The 18,214-nt window shown below is 44.4% G+C and overlaps 1 protein-coding gene across 3 annotated transcripts; it reads right to left on the minus strand.

The window, feature by feature from the left end:
• Positions 1–1,263: 1,263 nt before the first annotated feature.
• Positions 1,264–17,396, minus strand: HTATIP2 (HIV-1 Tat interactive protein 2). 3 transcript variants are annotated; one of them, XM_081798474.1, is made up of 6 exons: positions 17,296–17,396; positions 16,542–16,737; positions 13,677–13,784; positions 5,053–5,190; positions 2,950–3,011; positions 1,264–2,241 (listed from the first exon to the last, which is right to left on the minus strand). In XM_081798474.1, the coding sequence occupies exons 2-6, from the start codon at positions 16,734–16,736 to the stop codon at positions 2,016–2,018; spliced, it is 729 nt and encodes a 242-aa protein (XP_081654600.1). In that variant the 5' UTR covers position 16,737; positions 17,296–17,396; the 3' UTR covers positions 1,264–2,015. The 3 variants fall into 3 exon arrangements, with proteins under 3 accessions (XP_081654600.1, XP_081654599.1, XP_081654598.1); XM_081798473.1 differs by having other exon boundaries at positions 16,542–16,799; positions 17,296–17,365; XM_081798472.1 differs by lacking the exon at positions 17,296–17,396 and adding an exon at positions 17,082–17,235.
• Positions 17,397–18,214: the final 818 nt, after the last annotated feature.

The following is an 18,214-nucleotide window of genomic DNA, read 5'->3' on the forward strand; positions in this document are numbered from 1 at the left end:
AAGGGTGACTGAGCCAGAATCTTGTCCCTTTAAGTTTATGTCTCACCACGATGCTGGGTTTGGGAGGGAGCCACTTTCCTTTCTACTCCAAAGATGAACACAGACAGACCCTACCCCTAACATCCCATCTCACTATTGAGACCAGACTAGGAAGTTGAACATGACCTGACAGAAGGTTCTGTGGGCAAGAAAATAACATAGAGAGGATAACTTAAAATTAGCCACTGGGGGTAGCTTTCAGAGCCCGCAGGCGTCAGGATGTCCTCCTAGGGTCCCCTCGCCTCATGCCTCACTCCTTGGAACCCATGCCTGTTATCACCCAAACACGAAGGCTCTTCAGAGTCCAGCCCCAAAGGAACCCTGCCTGGCAGGAGGAATGTTCCATCTCCTTCCTAAAGTCCACATCCTAAGACCCCACCCCTTCCTAAAATATGTCTCTTTCCGGGGTGACTGACAATGGGAATGTCTAATCCCTTCTACAGATATACACCCCCAATTAAAGGGAATGGCCTTTATCATCTGATGTCCACTGAAGCTTGAAATGTACCTGGCATACTGTGGACCCTGTGAAAATGGACTGAATCATTCAAATCACTGTTTCCCTCAGCACAGAGGTTAAGACAGGGTTTCACCACTATCCTTTGTTCCTGGATGGAAATTAACACTGTGTACTCCTCTTGACTTTGACCCTTCCTTCTGCATCTTTCCTTTTCCATAGTTTTTAAAGTGTGGCACCTTGACATACACTTCTACTGGCTATGTGAACATTTTGTGGTTAATCATTACTGGGATTCTAAACCCTATAAAAGAAAACAAATATTTCAATTTTATTCATCCATAGCATGTACTCATCCAATCACTGTTAACTGGAACTTCCTGGAAATATACAGATACCGGAGGCTTTTGCAGAGTCGTTAAAAATAATACAAGCTATGGGTCATGCTGACTTGGGTTAGAATCCTGGCTCTGCCATAGCCTAGCTTCAGGTCTTCAGCTTTGGGCCCTCAGTTTCCCCATCTAAGATATGGGGATGATTGCAGCACCCATCAGGATTATAAGGATTGTGGAGGGCTACAGGACAGACAGCATGTGCATAGGCTGGCACTTAGCCAGCACCGGGTAAACACTAGCGCTGTTATATCATCCCACTGGCCAAAACACTGCACGTTATCAGTGATACTTGGACATTTTCTAAGGATCACCCAGGACTTGTCCATTTATCTTTCTTCCTATGTTTAGTTCTCCCAGGAATTATACAAGCTCGGTTATATAATGACTTTTATTATACATTGTAAAGAAGTAGTAAGGCACGATGCCCACTGACACAAATACAGCAGTCGGGGCCGGGTAACTCAAAGACACAAATGACAATTTTATTTTATTTTATTTATTTATTTTTATTTTTTATTTTTTTAAAGATTTTATTTATTTATTTGACAGAGAGAGAGATAGCGAGAGCAGGAACACAAGCAGGGGGAGTGGGAGAGGGAGAAGCAGGCTTCCTGCCGAGTAGGGAGCCCGATGCGGGGCTCGACCCCAGGACCCTGGGATCATGACCTGAGCCGAAGGCAGACGCTTAACGACTGAGCCACCCAGGCGCCCCACAAATGACAATTTTAGAATAGAAATCATCTGCATAATAGATAAGGTTTGTGCTGCTACTCTGACTACAGAGAAGCTTTTCAAAGCAGGCCGTCCCACCAGTGGCACCAGAAACACTAGGGGAAGCTTTAAAAAAACCAACAGATTCCTGCGCTCATACCCTGAAGATTCTTCTTCAGAGGTTGGAGGTAGAGCCTACAAATCTCTATTTTTGAAAAGCTCCCTGGGTGATGTATCCATACGTCCACCCAGGCTCTGAACTGCTGGTGCAGAACACAGTAATTTTTGATATGATCTGGGCAGCTGAGACTAGTGAAACCACAGTTAAAGCACACTGACTTTTTTTGTCCCTGAAAGTACCAATAAGGTGGCGGGTGTTGAGCTTTACAGTAGAAAGCGTTTCTCCAGCGTGGTTATGGCGTGAGAGAGCTATCGGCTTTCCCCAGGTCATGGATGGCCTTATTATCCAGCAGTTCCTTCTTCTTGCCGCTTGGGCTCACTGCGTTGTTCAGCATGGCCCTGACCACAGTTGTCACTGGCACAGAGTGCCCACTGGCCCAAGATTCTGGTAAGGAGCCAAAGAATTTCCTAACCAACCATTCCCCTGGGCGAGATTCTTGCCTGTCACACAGTAGAACTCTAAAGAGAAAAAGAAAAGCAGAGGAAGAGATGGTTTATTGTCTTCAGACCATAGAGGGTGCTAGGAACTGTACTGTGCCCAGCCCACCAAATTCATGTTGAAGCTCTAATCCCCAGTGTGGTTGTAGTTGATAACGGTGCATTTATGAGGGGTTATTAAGATTAAGTTAGGTCCTAAGGGTGGGATCTCGATCGGACAGGACTGGTATCCTTACAGGAGAGGGAGAGAGATCAGATACTTCTCCACGTGCAACAGAGGAAAGACCATGTCAGGGCACAGAGAGAAGGCCATCTACAAACCAGGAAGAGAGGCCTTAGCAGACACTAACTCTGATGGCACGTTGACTTTGGACTTCTAGCCTCGAGAATTGTGAGAAAATAAATTTCTGTTGCTTATGCCTCCCGGTCTGTGGTGTTATTCTGTTATGGCAGCCTGAAAAGATTAATACAATGGGTGAAATGTTTTATTTGGTGAATGAAGAGAATTTTTTTTTTTTTTAAGGCAGCAAAAGCCACCCAGGAAATTCCAGGCTACAAACGGTCTACCCTTTCCTTCAAAGCCAGAGGTATGTTCTTCGGAGAAGCAATCCACCTCTAGTCAACTTCTTTCATAGCTTAGATATCTTAGTTGTCAGCCTCTTCAAATGAAAAACTAACTTCTGGGGCATGACAAACAGTACTGTACTGTTGGGCAGTATGAACACTTACCCAGGCCTGAACACAGAGTAACGATCAAATTGTAGTTCTTCAACCCTAGCTTCCACTTCTCCCTGTTAATCAAAACCAAATTTTAGTATTTAATCAAGAAGACCAGTTTACTGTAATGCTGAAGAGGGAATAACTTGGGGTTTTGAAGATAATCTGCTTCTGCGGGTCTCAATAACTGTAAATATCCTTACCTAGAATTCTAGATTCTGGGAAGTTAAGGAAGAGATCGTTTATCCTGACAGGCAGTAGAGAGTTGATGTCCTGAATGAGAGGATGGCTGCCTAGTCAGTCCGGCCTTTCATGTGACTGATTTTAAAACCCATCCAGAGACTAAGTAACGTGTTAGGAGTTCAACCATCAATGAATAATCTCCCCTTAGTCTAGAATTAATGTTGCAGGCTGATGAACATCCACCTTTTTTGGTTTTCAGGTAGTTCCAGTGGGTCAGAAGACCCAGATGCTCTGTATTACCATCTTCCTAACAAATCCCATCAAATTTCAAGAGACTGAGATTACATCTATATGATGGCTTTAAATTAAATTTGTTAAACCAACCATGAATTTTCATGCCAGGCATCTCCAAGAACAGAAGTGCCAGACACAGGGACATCTGAAGGCCTTGTGAATTTTATGGCACGCTCTCCTCCTTCTTGGCCTGTTCATACCATTCATTTGGCACCTCACCTGATGCATCACAATCTTGGGCAGCTTTTTAAAAAACTTATTAAAAATTAATGTTTTTTAGTATATTTACAGAGTCATGCCACCTTCCCCACAATCTAAGTTTAGAATTATTTCTTCACCCCCCAAAACCCTACACCAATTAGCACTCACTCCCATCCCCTCCCCCCAAGCCCTAGCCAACCATTAATCTTTCTGTCTCTACAGATTTGCCTATTCTGGATATTTCATATAAACAGAATTCTACAAGTTGTGACCTTTTGTGACGGGCCTCTCTCTTTTAGCATAATGTTTTCAAGGCTCATCCATGTTATCGCATGTATCATGCCTTTTTACAGTCGAATAATAATATTCTTTTGTATGTATATACCAGATTTTATTCATCCATCAGCTGATGGATATTTGGGCTGTTTCTACTCGGGCTATTATGAATAATGCTGCCATGAACATTCACATACAAGTGTTTATGTGGACAAATCTCTTAGCTTTCACGAAGATATGTTTTGTCTCTATTAGCAGGGTGCATAGAAGAATTAACATAGCAGGCTGAGACTCTATTTTAATCGTAGAAAGTCCTGCCTGCAAGGCTGACCTTTGGCTTGTGTCCAAGAACTTGGATTTCAGGAGTGTCCCCGTCATTAACTAACTGATAGGGTAGTTTACGTTACCTAAACTATTTGTACAAATGATGTGGCTTATGCTGAACACTTGCTTTCCTTCTGGAAGTTTATAATTATTTTCCAGGCTCAGGGTGCCAATGTGATTGACCCCATCAAAACTCTGAACTCTGGTGCTCAGGCAAATTTCTCTCATTTTCTCAACACTCGTTGCTGAAGAAATTAAGCATGTGTGCCTCTACTGAGAGAAGACTCTTGGAAGCTTGTGCCCATTTCCTCTGGACCTCACTCCATGCACTCTTCCCTTTACTGACTTTGCTTCCTAGCCTTTCATTGTAATAAATCATTGCTGTGAATATAACTATATATTGCATCTTGTGAGACCTTCTATCAAATTACCAAACTTGGGTCTAGCCTTGGGGAATCCCCAAACAAGCATATTAGAGATACCTTGAGGACAAGAGCCATACCCAATACTAAAATATCATCTACGCTGGAAAAGTTTAAGAATCCAAGTCTCTTCTAATGCTAAGATTCCATACTGATATTCAAGACCAGAGCTGTCACAACAGCTCATTTCATGATTACTGGATAATCAACATGGGGAAAGACATTGGAAATTATCTTTCAAATCACTCCTGTTTACTAAACATATCCATGCAAAAAAACAGTCCCTGCCACTATAGAAAATGCATAATATAATGCATTTAATGCATTTCTGTATTATTTAGCACTTTACATTATTTTGTAGTGCCACTTAGGCAGGGTTCTCAAAAGTATATGCAAGATAGAAATGTGCACAAACCTTAACTTGCAGATATAAAAAATTGCTTGACTTGTCAGCTCCCTTAGAGGACAGCAAGTTAAAATGTTTGCACCCTCCAGCTTTTGCCAGCTCCGCAGACTTGAGGACATAATCTCGATCGACACGAACAAATCCTTCCTGAGGGGGAAAAGGATGTGAGTTATTTCCAAAAAGCTGCGAGTTCATCTTAAGGATTACTACTCAGGTTGGGTGGCAGGCTAGGAGGCCTGCAGGGGAATGGAGATCTAAATAAAATGCATCCAAGCATAGGCCCTGGGAAAAGCTCCAAGTGTGATCCTCAGGATAGACAGACCAGCTGCGGCAGCAAGGCCAGTGAAATAATAAGGACAGTGACATTGAGACACAGACACCAAACAAATCTGCAAGGAACAAAAGGAACAATAAGACCAGGCTAAGAAACGGCTTGAAGTCACACATTTCTTTGTCTTTTAATAACTTTCCGATTCTCAATTTTCTCTGTGTCAGCTCTCTTGGGCAGGGGTCTCAGGGGATAGCTGAGAACTCTATCCAGGCACTATGAGAACAACATCTATTTAATTTCCAATTTGGGGGTATGCTTTACAACATACTTCATATACCAGTAAAGAGTGAATCCTCACATTTTTTTTTACTGACAGGTATATAATCAAGAATGTTTGGGGACCCACTGGTCTAGACTCAGTCCGATGAGTGTAGTGGTAGGGTCTTTCTTCTTAATTCATATCTCAGCATCAGTGTATGCCCGGCACATGATAGGTAATCTAAAAATATCTAAATGAATGAATAAAAGTCCAATAAAAGCAGAGAAAAGGCAAATCCAATTGGGAAAAAAAAAAAAAAAAGGACTAAGTGGCAATAAATAGGAGGAGTGGGGAGAATGGTGCAAACAATAGAATGTAAACTCATTGCCTGGGCCTAATGGAAGGACACATGCCTGTACCCAGGTAAGGGAATGTCATGAAGCAACAGCTTCTCAGGACTACCACAAATGTTGGCCATCCTCAAACTCCAGAGCGCTGGAGAGGAGTCTAAAGTCTAGTGAGCTTTAGACCCACCACTATATCATGAGGTTTTCTATAATGACGATTCCAAATTGGAAGACGACATTACCACCCTAATGATTTTTTTTTTTTTTTTTTTTAAAGATTTTATTTATTTGACAGAGAGAGCACAAGCAGAGGGAGAGAGAGGGAGAAGCAGGCTCCCTGCTGAGCAAGGAGCCCGATGTGGGACTCGATCCCAGGACCCTGGGATCATGACCTGGGCCGAAGGCAGCCGCTTAACCAACTGAGCCACCCAGGCGTCCCCCTAATGATTTTTTTTAATTAAAAATTTGCCCTAGGGTACTTAATGATCCTAAATGTTTTATTTCATAAGGAGAGGTGGGTCTTGCACCTCAGGAAACACCACGTCCAACCCCTTCATTAGGGAGATGTGAAAACAAGGGCCAGTGACCTGGTGAACTTGTGGTAAGAAGAGAAAGCGGAGAGCGGAATGCATATTCTTGCCTCTGAGCCATGCTCTCCATTGTACCCATCTTCCTTCTTATCTCACACTGCCTCCAGCTAGTGAAAAGGACTCATTCATAACTGGGGTGGCCCCACAAAGATGTCCGTGTGCTGATCCCCATACCTGTGAATGCGTTAGGTTATACAGCAAAGGGGAATTCAGGCCGCAGGTGGAATTATGGTTGCTAATCAGCTGACCTCAAAATAAGATTATTCTGTATTCTGCAACTGGGCCCAATGTAATCACAAGAGTCCTTAAAGATGGAAAAGGGAAGCAGAAGAGGAGGGATGAGCTATGCGGTGTGAGGAGTACTCAGTCTCCTGTTCCTGCCCCGAAGTTGGAGGGAGGGCACCACACACCAAGGAATGCAGGTCAACCTCTAGAAGCTGGAAAACGTAACAAAGTGGATTCGCCCCCAGAGCCTCCAGAAGGGAACGTGGCCTGTCGACACCTTGATTTTATCTCAGCGAAATCCACGTTGGATTTCTAACTTACAGAACTGTAAGATGATACATTTATGTTGTTTGAAGCCACTAGATTTGAGGCAGGATGTTACAGTAGCAGTGGGAAACTAATACAAATTTCAGTCTTAAAACAACAGGCCCACACCTTTTCAGATTTGTATGGAAGTCGATTATAAAAGAAAAGTAAACATATTGTAAGGACAGAGCTGTGACTTTTCATCACCTGAACCCCCTCTGCAACCAACGTCCAGATCAAGAACCAGAATGTCCCCCTGACCCCCAAAGCCTCTCCTGTCCTCCTCTGTCAGCAGTGATGGTACATTTTAACCACTACCTGCAGGGCAGGTGACATAAACGTCACTCTTCACCCACACATCACCACCACCTCCTTCCGTGTTGTACACTTGCACATTCGAGCCTCGCAGCAGACTCGCCTACACACTGATTGCAGCTCCCGATGCGGCTCTTTCACACCCGTGTGAAGCAAACCGAGTTTACTGCTCTGCTCCTCCTGAGAAAGGGACGTGAGTCTCCTCAGAGCCGTTCTCCAAATTGAGATTTTACGTGTGTGGGAGGAATCCCCAAACTCTGATTTCGAGCCCAGCTCTGTTATTCACAATGAAATCACAGCGCTGACTAGTGAAATAAATTCCTCTTCGTTGCTGCTGCTGTTTGGCACTATTTCTTGGAAGCGTTATCATCGTTGTCTCTGTTAAAATGCTTTTTTTCTTTCACCAGCTTCTTTAAAAATAAAGGAAAGATTCAGCCAATCACAAGTCCCTGGACCGACGCTGTCTCTCTCGCTTAATCCAGGGCCAGTAAAGGGGTAATTTGATTAAACTGAGACCCTAATTTATTTGGCTTTAGTTCTGGATCAACCTCTCCTTAATAGAGTCCTGCCATCTCCAATTGTTTGATGAAAATTAAAGTGACATAAGTGCCATGGGACTTTTTCAATCTGATTAGTCAGCTAAAGCACATCAATACCACCCTAGCCATCAGACTCTGGCGTCCTTCCTTTCACGGGCCTGGCTAACAACTGACAACGGCCCCGTGAAGGACGAGCACCCACGCTGCTGCAGAGACCCCCACACTTAGCCCGTCACCCCTGTTCAATGGGCCCTGTTGACAAGGTGCCCGTATCTTTCTCCACTGCTGTTCTCTGGACAAAGCTAAATATTGTCTTATTAGCAATCAATGGCTGTTAATCCAAAATGATTTCACAAATCCTCCGAGACCCCAAGCTGATTATAAATCCGCATTTTTCCAAGCCCACTTCCCCCACCCTGATGCGTGGCCTTTTAGCTGGTGAATGAAACTCAAAAGCAAAGGGGTCAACGGCTTTCAAGGACTTAGAAACCAAACTTAAACGTGGATCCTGGTGACAGACTTGGAGATGCCAACACACACTAATTTTCTCTGCAGTGAGGAAGAGTCCATTTAGAGATAGAAGGAAGCTATCTTTAAAATCTTATTAACATCCTTTCTTGTTCTCTAACGGTGCAAAAAAAAAACCAACCAAACAAACAACAACAGAAGAAACAAGATACTTCATATCCCAGAAACACAGTTTTCATGTGTTTTCCCAGAAAAACCATATTTAGTTTCCCTAACCATATGGCAGGAGAAAAGACATCTCTTCTGAGAGCATTAAGTCCATTCTGTTACAGTGTCTTTATGATTCTATAGTCAGTGTGTCTTTTTTTTTTTTTTTAAGATTTTATTTATTTATTTGAGAGAGAGAATGAGATAGAGAGAGCATGAGAGGGGGGAGGGTCAGAGGGAGAAGCAGACTCCCTGCTGAGCAGGGAGCCCGATGCGGGACTCGATCCCGGGACTCCAGGATCATGACCTGAGTAGAAGGCAGTCGCTTAACCAACTGAGCCACCCAGGCGCCCCTATAGTCAGTGTGTCTTACTTTAGCTAGGAATCAGAGTTCCTTCTAGAAAAAGGAATTGATTAAATAAGTTCCCACTATAAATTTCCTTTCCCAACACTCACTCAAAAGAATAAGCGCAATGTAATATGACTCAGCAGAGCTACCTTCACAGGCTCCACAATCATCAAGGGAGACAAATTCTCCAATTACTCTTTAAATCTTATTAAAATCCAAAGCTACTAAGTATTTCTTCTAATCTTTACACAATCCTGAAAACTAGGAACACGTCGGCTTAGGAACAACTTCTCCTAACAAGGTATTTCAGCAGTGACGGGCATGACCAGAGAGCATGCCACAATGACTCAACATCCGGGGCATCCTTCTCCAAGGAGGGAGGATCTGCCATTCTGTAAAGGGGCGCACTTAGCCATATTCCTGCTTCAGATTCTTTCTCCTTTACTTCCATTTCAAGCCAGCCCTATAAATTAGACTACAAGACAGAGATGCTGACAAACAACAAATGGTATAATCTGAGACCCCATTTGTTTGTATTTCTGGAAGGCATCTCTATATTTGATGTACGGTGGTAGAACCAAGATCTTGGTTAGAGAAAAAGCTCTGGATAGAAAAAGAAAATCAAACAGATAACTGAGATTCCTGAGTCCATCTCTACGTCCTCACAAAATGTTTCTATTTAGGGCCTTCTTTTCTCTGGGTGATGGAAGTCAAAGAATTCTGCAGGCTAACGGGGTCAGTGGTCACCTCCTTCTCGGTACCAACGAGGAGGCACTGGCCCAGGGGAGCGACCCAGCACACCCAAGGCCCCATTGCTATTTGGTATCCAAACAGAGAGCCTCAAGTCACTGGGGGCCCTGTGACTTCACAAGCCCTTTCTAGACATCGAATCAAACAGTACACATTACAGCAGGAGGCGGCAAGCTTTCCCCGTAAAGGATGCGATAGCAGGGCGCCTGGGTGGCTCAGTCGGTTAAGCGCCCCCTTCGGCTCAGGTCATGATCCCAGGGTCCTGGGATCGAGCCCCGCATCGGGCTCCCTGCTCAGTGGGGAGCCTGCTTCTCCCTCTCCCACTCCCCCTGCTTGTGTTCCCTCTCTCGCTGTGTCTCTCTCTGTCAAATAAATAAATAAAATCTTTAAAAAAAAAAAAAAAAAAGGATGCGATAGCAAACACTTCCAGATTTGCAGGCTTCTGTTACAGTGACACAGCTCTGCCATCACGGAACAAGAGCAGCCACAGATAATATACAAAGTCATGACAGCAGCTGTGTTCCAATAAAACTTTATTTATGATACTGAAATTTGAATTTCTTGTATTTTCACGTCATGACATATTATTCTCCTTTTGACATTTTTTAGCCATTTAAAAATATAAAAACATTCTTAGCTCGATGGGCTATACAAAAACAGGTAGGCTGTATGTGGCCCAGAGCCTGTGGTCCGGAAGCCCCTGGATTAGAAGAATGTTTCATTCTGATTCGAATCAGAAGCCAGGAGACTCTAATGATGCCTCATAAATGTTACAACGGCGGCTTTAATCGCATTTCTGGCATTGTCTATTCAACAGAATCCAAGAACCTGGACCGTGAGGAAGCGCATGGAGAGGTGAAACCACATTACACCACCTCAAACTCATGAACCACATCCTTCTCTGAAGACAAATAAGGGGAAAGCACTATTCTCAGTGACATCTGTGCGTTTCTGCTCCACACCCCAGGCCAAAGCAGATCTGGTTTTCAAAGGGTATTACAACCTTCACTAGCACACAAGTTACTTCTGAAAGCCAGGTGAAGGCCATCTGGGACTCCAGTACCTAGAAAAGCAGCAGGAGAGGAAGACTAACACATCCTAATGCTTTGCAAAAGCAGGTCCAACAAGAGGAGGGTTGGCTGCGTCTGAATTTCCCAAGGAGCTTGCTAAAAATAGTTGCCAAGCTTCCAGCCTTAGAGATTCTGACCCAGTAGATCTGAACTGGGGCCAAGTAAGGAAGCCACTGCACTGTTGGGCAACTGGGGCCTGTGAGTGTGAAAAAGATCAGCATCTAACACGACTAAACAAAATGGTTTTCCAAACAGCTGAAAAAGCTAACAGACCTATCCCGACACCAGTTTCAGGGGAAATCTGAATAGCCTGAATTTTATGGGTTGTAATCGTTTCCCCAACACTCATATGTTGAAGTCGTGACCTCCACTACCTCAGAATGTGACCCAATTCGGAAACAGGGTCATTGCTGATGTTATTAAGGTGAGGTCATACTGAGTGTGGTGGTTCTTAATCTACCTGGACTAGTGCTGTTGTAAAAAGGAGATATTTGGACATAGCCACACACACTCAGGAAAAATGCCGAATGAAGAGACACGGAGAGAAGGCGGTCATCTAGGAGTCAAGGAGAGAAGCCTGGAAGTTCCTTCCCTCACAGCCCTCAGGGGAACCAAACCTGCCAACACCTTGATCTCAGACTTCCATCCGCCAGAGCTGTGAGACACTAGACTTCTGTTGTTGAAGCCACCCTGGGTATGGTGCTTTGTGTAAGAACCTCAGCAAATTCACACACTGAAGATCAAAGGGAAATAAGATGGCTACCCCGAGGGTGTCAATAATGAGACAGAAACCCTGAAGTTCTTCAAGTTTTTCTACTGGAAAGTTCTACCACTAAGGAAAACTGTGGGATGTTCCAGTTACAAAACAGCTACAGAATGAATGACACCAGGCTTGCATCTCAGTAACTACCTGATAAGCTCTTTGTCTACAGACAGGGCTGCTGACCCAGAATACCAGGTAGGGTGAGCTTGGAAATCCACAATCCCCCATCAAACAACTATTATTACCTAACCACCTGTGAACCATCACCTCTTTTAAACTGCCCAAAGTTATCCCAACCTCCAAACTTTATATTGCATCCAATAGAAATTAGTATCAAATTTTTTTTAAAAAAGACATTCTGGAGGAAATGTCAGCTTACTTTCTGTCACTGTCCTCTTGAACCATTTAACCCCCAACTCATTTCTGAGGTTATATTTGGCTTACTAGTTTTTTTTCTCTTGCTTACCCATGAATACTTTTATCTTTTCAAACTGACTTTGGAGAACAAAAGGTATTGTGTAGCCTAACGGGTGGGGAACCAACTCCACCTAAAAAAAATATTCCGGAGAGGGAAGACATCCAATTCCTCTGATTAAAATTGCTTTACAAAATTTGAATGCAACAAAGCAATTTCAACTTTTTCTTGGAGCACCCTATAATGAGATTTGCCTTATGTGATGAAAATCAACTGCTCTATGCCTAATGCAGTCGTTTTTATTTTGCTGAGTCACCACCAAAATCAGCCTGGCACCTGAGACAGTTCAACCTGCAGTGTACTAGAACAAAAGTTTTTCAATGCTTTTTAGAGGGCACGTTGCTTGTGACTGTCGCTGGGACAGAAATGACTGTACTTGCTGCTGAGCAGGATAATGACCCTTTCTAGGAGACACAATGTGCCAGTTCCTGGGAGAGTCAAACTTCTCTATAATCCATACGTCCCAGCACAGAGCTCAAAACCCAGCTGGGTTCCAAAGTGGACATGACAACTGCAGAAGATTTGGAAATACATCCCTACCAAAAGCATAAATAGAATTATTCTTTGGATCACCAACAGGGCCAGAGAAATACATTTGAGCTGAACTCCTTAGTTGGTATAAACCAATAGTTCTTAACCACGTGCCTTCCTAATGATTCTGATACATGGGCCTGTTTATAAATCTATGATAAGGCCCCATGGTAGCATCCTGATCCTGCTACCATAATAGCATAATACCTTAATAGACACATTTAGGGGCATCTGGGTGGCTCAGCTGGTTAAGCGTCCAACTCTTGATTTTGGCTCAGGTCATGATCTCAGGGTTGTGAGATCGAGCCCCACTTCGGGCTCCACACTAGTCGCGGAGCCTGCTTGGGATTCTATCCCTCTGCCCCTCCCATCTCCCTCCCCCCAACTTTCACTCTTGCACACTCTCTCTAAAAATAATAATAAATAAATAAACAAACATATTTAGCTCCAACAATCCTCTGCGAGAGGAATAAACTATAGTCAAGGTATAAATTAAGAGGTATTAACACTTGCTGAGGATCTACATAGTAAGCAATGACTTTTAACTAGATAGTAACCTAGGACTTCTGGACAGAGGCTGATGTGATTTAGAATACCATTAAAAAGAAGATAAAATGTGGATTAGAACAGTCTGCGTCAGTTAGGGCTGAATCACCACTGGGGCTGAATCACCACTGAAAGCTGAGTCATCACTAAAGGCAGCTGAATCGTGCCTCTATTCTGATGTTCTATACCATAAATTTAAAACTTGGCATGAAAACAGGTTGAAGCAAATCATTTATGTGAGAGAGAATGCTTTAAGTTTCAAACATTTATAAGGAAAAAAAAAGCTTATTGCTAACAGCATGAGCCAGTTACTTTTACTCAGACGTAATGGTCTGCCTTAGTCAGGGGATGTAGTGACAGCAATTATTTGCAAGAGGCAAGACCTTGTAAATATTTATGATGTCTCCAGCACGAAGGCCTGAACTCAAGGATTACTTTGAAGGAAAGATAAATTTATCAGTACTATTCAAAGTATAGCAAAGGTTACAGCAGCATATGAAATCACAAATGATAAGAGCTTATTACATGTAAGCACTACGGATGTAAAGAAAAAGAGTAAGCAAGAAAGGAATAGTTGACATTACCAGACAGCAAAAGGGAGAGGGGTCTATGTCTTCCTTACCGCTCCAGCTTTTCTTCTGGTGGTACCCAGGCAACAAAATCCAACATCATGACCTTGAAAGGCAGAAGCGTAGTCATCCAACTTTTCAAAGTCCACCACTTCTTGGTTCTAGACAACAAGGACACAGCTGTATATAACTTGATGTTATTAAAAGAGAGAGAGAGAAAGAAAAATACCCCTCTAGATTTAAAGAATAAATTAGAGAACATTACTGAAGAGGCTGCCCACTTATCATCAAATTTTGCAAGCTCTTTGCTCTGGAATCTCTTCTGCCATTCTCCCATCTTTTCCATGTTAGTCTATTTAGTAGGGCAAATTCCTAGGGCATGGGAATCGCGATTCCACATAGTGTGCTTATTTTACTTAGTAAGAAACTTCTGATAGAGCTAGAGTGGCACTGTGCAGAGTGGCAGAAAGTTGGGGCATTAGATATGAAGCATGGATACACTTAATAATTTACACAATATAAATAAGGTACTGGGTAGCTTTTAAGATCTATGATCAAGTGACTGTTACAGATGCTATTTACCAAATTGATACTTTGCTGGGAGACAAACCAAGTTTAATAAGATAAATAGAAATTAAATTAAGGAAAATGCATAATCATATTATAAAAATTTTTTGCAAGCTCATTTTTTTCCCCCCACTAAAAAGCAATTAATCTGAATTCAAAATCAATAATGCACTTATATGTCCACGGTACACATAACTGGACTGTAAGTGATTCAGATCTCTAAAGTCAGGTTCAATTATAACTTTCTCTCTGGAAAAATAAAAGACCTGTCTGTACTACGAGGAGGGATACTAATGAAGTGCAATGTCAGGGCAAGGAATGGTGTTTGGAATCTCAAAGACCTCGGTTTAACTCTTGAGCCTGCTACTTACTAAGCATGTAATTTTGGCCAAGTTATTTAGCCAAGTCATATGCCTCAGTTTTTCCAGCAATAAAATGGGAATGATAATCTTTCCTTCAGTCCAATTCATGAACCACCTGTGTTAGAATCAGCCAGTGAGTGCTTGATAAAAAAGGCATATTCCTAGGTGTTGCACCAATACTTCTGAAGCAGAAAATGCACTTTTAATAAGCACCCTCCGTAATTCTCGTGCTCACTCAGATTTAAGAACCTCCACGTAAGAGCACCTGGGTGGCTCATTCGTTAAGCATCTGCCTTCGGCTCGGGTCATGATCCCGGGGTCCTGGGATCGAGCCCCCCATTGAGCTCCCTGCTCCGCGGGAAGCCTGCTTCTCCCTCTCCCACTCCCCCTGCTTGTGTTCCCTCTCTCGCTGTCTCTGTCAAAAAATAAATAAAATCTTAAAAAAAAAAAAAAAGAAAAGAAAAGAACCTCCGTGTAGGGATGCCTGGGTGGCTCAGTCAGTTAAGGGTCTGTCTCTTGGTTATGGCTGAGGTCATGATCTCAGGATTGTGAGATCAAGCTCAGTCCAGTAGGGAGTCTGCTTCTCCCTCTCTTTCTGTCCCTCCTCCTGCTCATGCACTCTCTCTCTCTCTAAAATAAATAAATCTTAAAAAAAAAAGAACCTCCACATAACATCGTAAGTTTGTTGTGAAACTTAAAAAAGATAGATTGAGAAGTTCCCATCATTCAGGAGTTCAAATAAAATGTAGTTTTCCTTCCTTACCATCAGCTCTTTCTAAAGGATTTTTCTGGCACTGTGAGTATGCTAAAGAAAAATATGTTCCCATTAAGTGCATAACCAAAAGACGTGCCACCAAAACTTGATTATCAAAGCACAGAACTCAATTTCAATTTCTAATTACTGGAGGTATTTGACACACTCCATGAAGCCAGACTGTGAAGACCACATATTAACTAAGTCTGAGCAAAGACGTCCATTTTATTTATTTATTTTTAAAGATTTTATTTATTTATTTGAGAGAGAGAGAATGAGAGAGAGCACATGAGAGGGGGGAGGGTCAGAGGGAGAAGCACACTCCCTGCAGAGCAGGGAACTCGATGCGGGACTCGATTCAGGGACTCCAGGATCATGACCTGAGCCGAAGGCAGTCGCTTAACCAACTGAGCCACCCAGGTGCCCAAAGATGTCCATTTTAAACAGTAAAGTCCCGATGGACATAAGATAGACGTAAAATGACCTGACCATGGACCTACAGGGATTAAGAACATTTATTTGTGAGACCACTTGGTATTTGGAATGGTCCACCTGTGAAGCCTGTGGGACCAATGTCTATAGCTGTGGGGTCTCAGGATTACATTATAGTTTAATTTACTGCATTTCACAACTCCCTTTACATGGGGAAAGGAATCTCCACAAAGCTCAGACTTCAAATATTTAGAGGAAGTCTGGCATGTCATTTGGTTAATGATGAAAGTGTGACAATGAAGAGAATATTCCACTTACAAGGCTGCAGCCCTGGGAAGTTAGGCAGGGAAATTCTTGTAGGTGAATAATCTCACCTTTATTGCCATAGACCTTGCCTGCAATTCACTGACATTAATATTGGGTGGACAGGTAAATAAAACAAGCAAAGTGGTTGAGAAAATGGCCCCAGGTTACCGGACTATCTGTAGAACCCAGCTTGAATGGCCCTGAAAACTTGCTCTTCTCTGTCTTCAAAGCCCTCATTACACGCCAGGCCGGCCTTATAGGGGTCTAGATTGTGAGAAGGGCTTTGCCCAAGGTCATACAGTGAGTGGGGAGGCCAACCTGGGCCTATAACCAAGACTCCAGCTTCCAGGAGGGCCTCTCACAGACCATTCTCGGCCACATTGTGATCACCTCTCCTCCACCACCGGCCGGGCAATGTTCAGCCTTTAGGCATGAATATATGTTCACCCCGAAGAATCACTGCAATTACATTTTTGAGTCCCAGCTCAAATACCCACCACATTTTTATAAGCATCCTCATCGAAAGTGAGCTTTCTCCGGCCAATGAGCGTGACTTTGGAAAACAGGCTCTGTTCCAAGATTTCTTTTAAGAGCACTCTGCCGGTTTCCCCGCTGGCGCCCAGAATAAAGACAGATTTATTCTGCATCCTGAAGTCTTCCCGAAGCTTCGGCAGCGCCTCAGTCTCGGCCATGCTGCAGAAATAACATCGATAGCGGCTGGTCTTGGGATGTTTAAGGAATGGCCCTTGCTTATCCTGGGGAACAATGGTGGTTTACTTGCTTGGAAAAAGGTATTGTTATTCTCCGCAGTCTGGGCCCAGGGGAAAGTGCTGAATCACCTGCAGGGCGTGACACCCTGGCCATCCCCCGCACCTGAGCCAATCTACGTCTCCGAAGGGGCCCTAACAGGAGAATGCGCCCAGGTGCCATGGCACCCAGAGGCCTCGTTCCCCGACGGTACTCTGGGTTTCAACCCCTCCTTCTTCCGCCCACTGGGGTGCGAGAGCCCAACTCGGTCCCCTGCGCGGAGGGGTTACCTGGAGCCAACCCCCGACCCCGCGTCCTCACAGCGCAGCAGGAGCAGGGCGGCGACCAGTGCCACCGCGGCAGCCGCCACGGCCGCGCTCAGCGCCGCGGGCCCGGCTGTCCCGGCATCACCCTTTCCCGGCGGTTCCCCGTCCCCTCGCCGCATTTGGGTGGTGCCCCTCCCAAGTGCGCCCGGGGGTCGCAGGCGGCTGAGCCCGCGCCTACCGGATTACTTCTTCCGGTGACTTCGCGGCGCTGCTGCCTCGCCCCGCCCAGCGGGGCGGGGCCTGGGGGAGGTCGGGGGCGGGGGGCGCGGACCGGTGTCTGCGCGCTGGGCTTGGCCGGCCGCGAACACGTGCGCAGCGCCAGGCGGTGTCGCAAGCTTGGAGACGGCTCCCTAAACGTCAGCAATCGCGAGCACCCTCTTTCCGCTCTTCCTGTCACCACCCAGGCTAAGCTCGCCCTTATCCATGGCTTCAGCCAATAGACTGGACCTTCGCTGGTCTCTAAAACGTGTCATTTCAGTTGTGTATTGGACAGCTGTCTCAAGTTCACTACGTCAAAACCTTAACCTTTCCCACCCAGCCACCCCAAACAGAAAGGAAACAAACCTACTCCTTGCCTCTCTTGGGTCTCACTGTGCCTATGCGTTCTCAAACTCCTCACCCCTCCCTCCTGTCTCAAGTCAGAAATTTGGGCTGTCCCCTTTGACTCCTTTTTCCTGGTTTTTCCATAGCCCATTTTCTTTTCTTTCTTTTTTTTTTTTTTTTTTAAAGATTTTATTTATTTGACAGAGAGAGACACAGCGAGAGAGGGAACACAAGCAGGGGGAGTGGGAGAGGGAGAAGGAGGCTTCCCGCCTAGCAGGGAGCCCGATGCGGGGCTCGATCCCAGGACCCTGGGACCATGACCCAACCCGAAGGCAGACTCTTAAGGACTAAGCCACCCAGGAGCCCTTCCATAGCCCATTTTAATCACCAAGTCCCATCCTATCTGCCTTTCAGATATTTCTCTTGTGTAAGTCTCGCTCTCACCATAGCTCACCAGCATAACTGGTTTCCCTGCCCAGGTCCCAGATGGTGAGCCAGGGTGATCTTCCACACCTGATCCTGTGGTTCCCTCTCCCAAGCCAGGTCAGTGATGT

This window comes from Leptonychotes weddellii, chromosome 11, assembly GCF_054177405.1.
Source record: "Leptonychotes weddellii isolate Sample4059 chromosome 11, ASM5417740v2, whole genome shotgun sequence".
In the NCBI taxonomy this organism is placed as follows: domain Eukaryota; kingdom Metazoa; phylum Chordata; class Mammalia; order Carnivora; family Phocidae; genus Leptonychotes; species Leptonychotes weddellii.

Coding starts and splice junctions, on each gene's coding strand:
- HTATIP2 (XM_081798474.1), bottom strand. CDS start 16,736: ATGGCCGAGACTGAGGCGCTGCCGAAGCTTCGGGAAGACTTCAGGATG. Junction 3,012..5,052: donor TTTTATATCTGCAAGTTAAG/GTTTGTGCACAT, acceptor TTTGATTAACAG/GGAGAAGTGGAAGCTAGGGT. Junction 2,242..2,949: donor TACTCTGTGTTCAGGCCTGG/GTAAGTGTTCAT, acceptor TTTTCTCTTTAG/AGTTCTACTGTGTGACAGGC.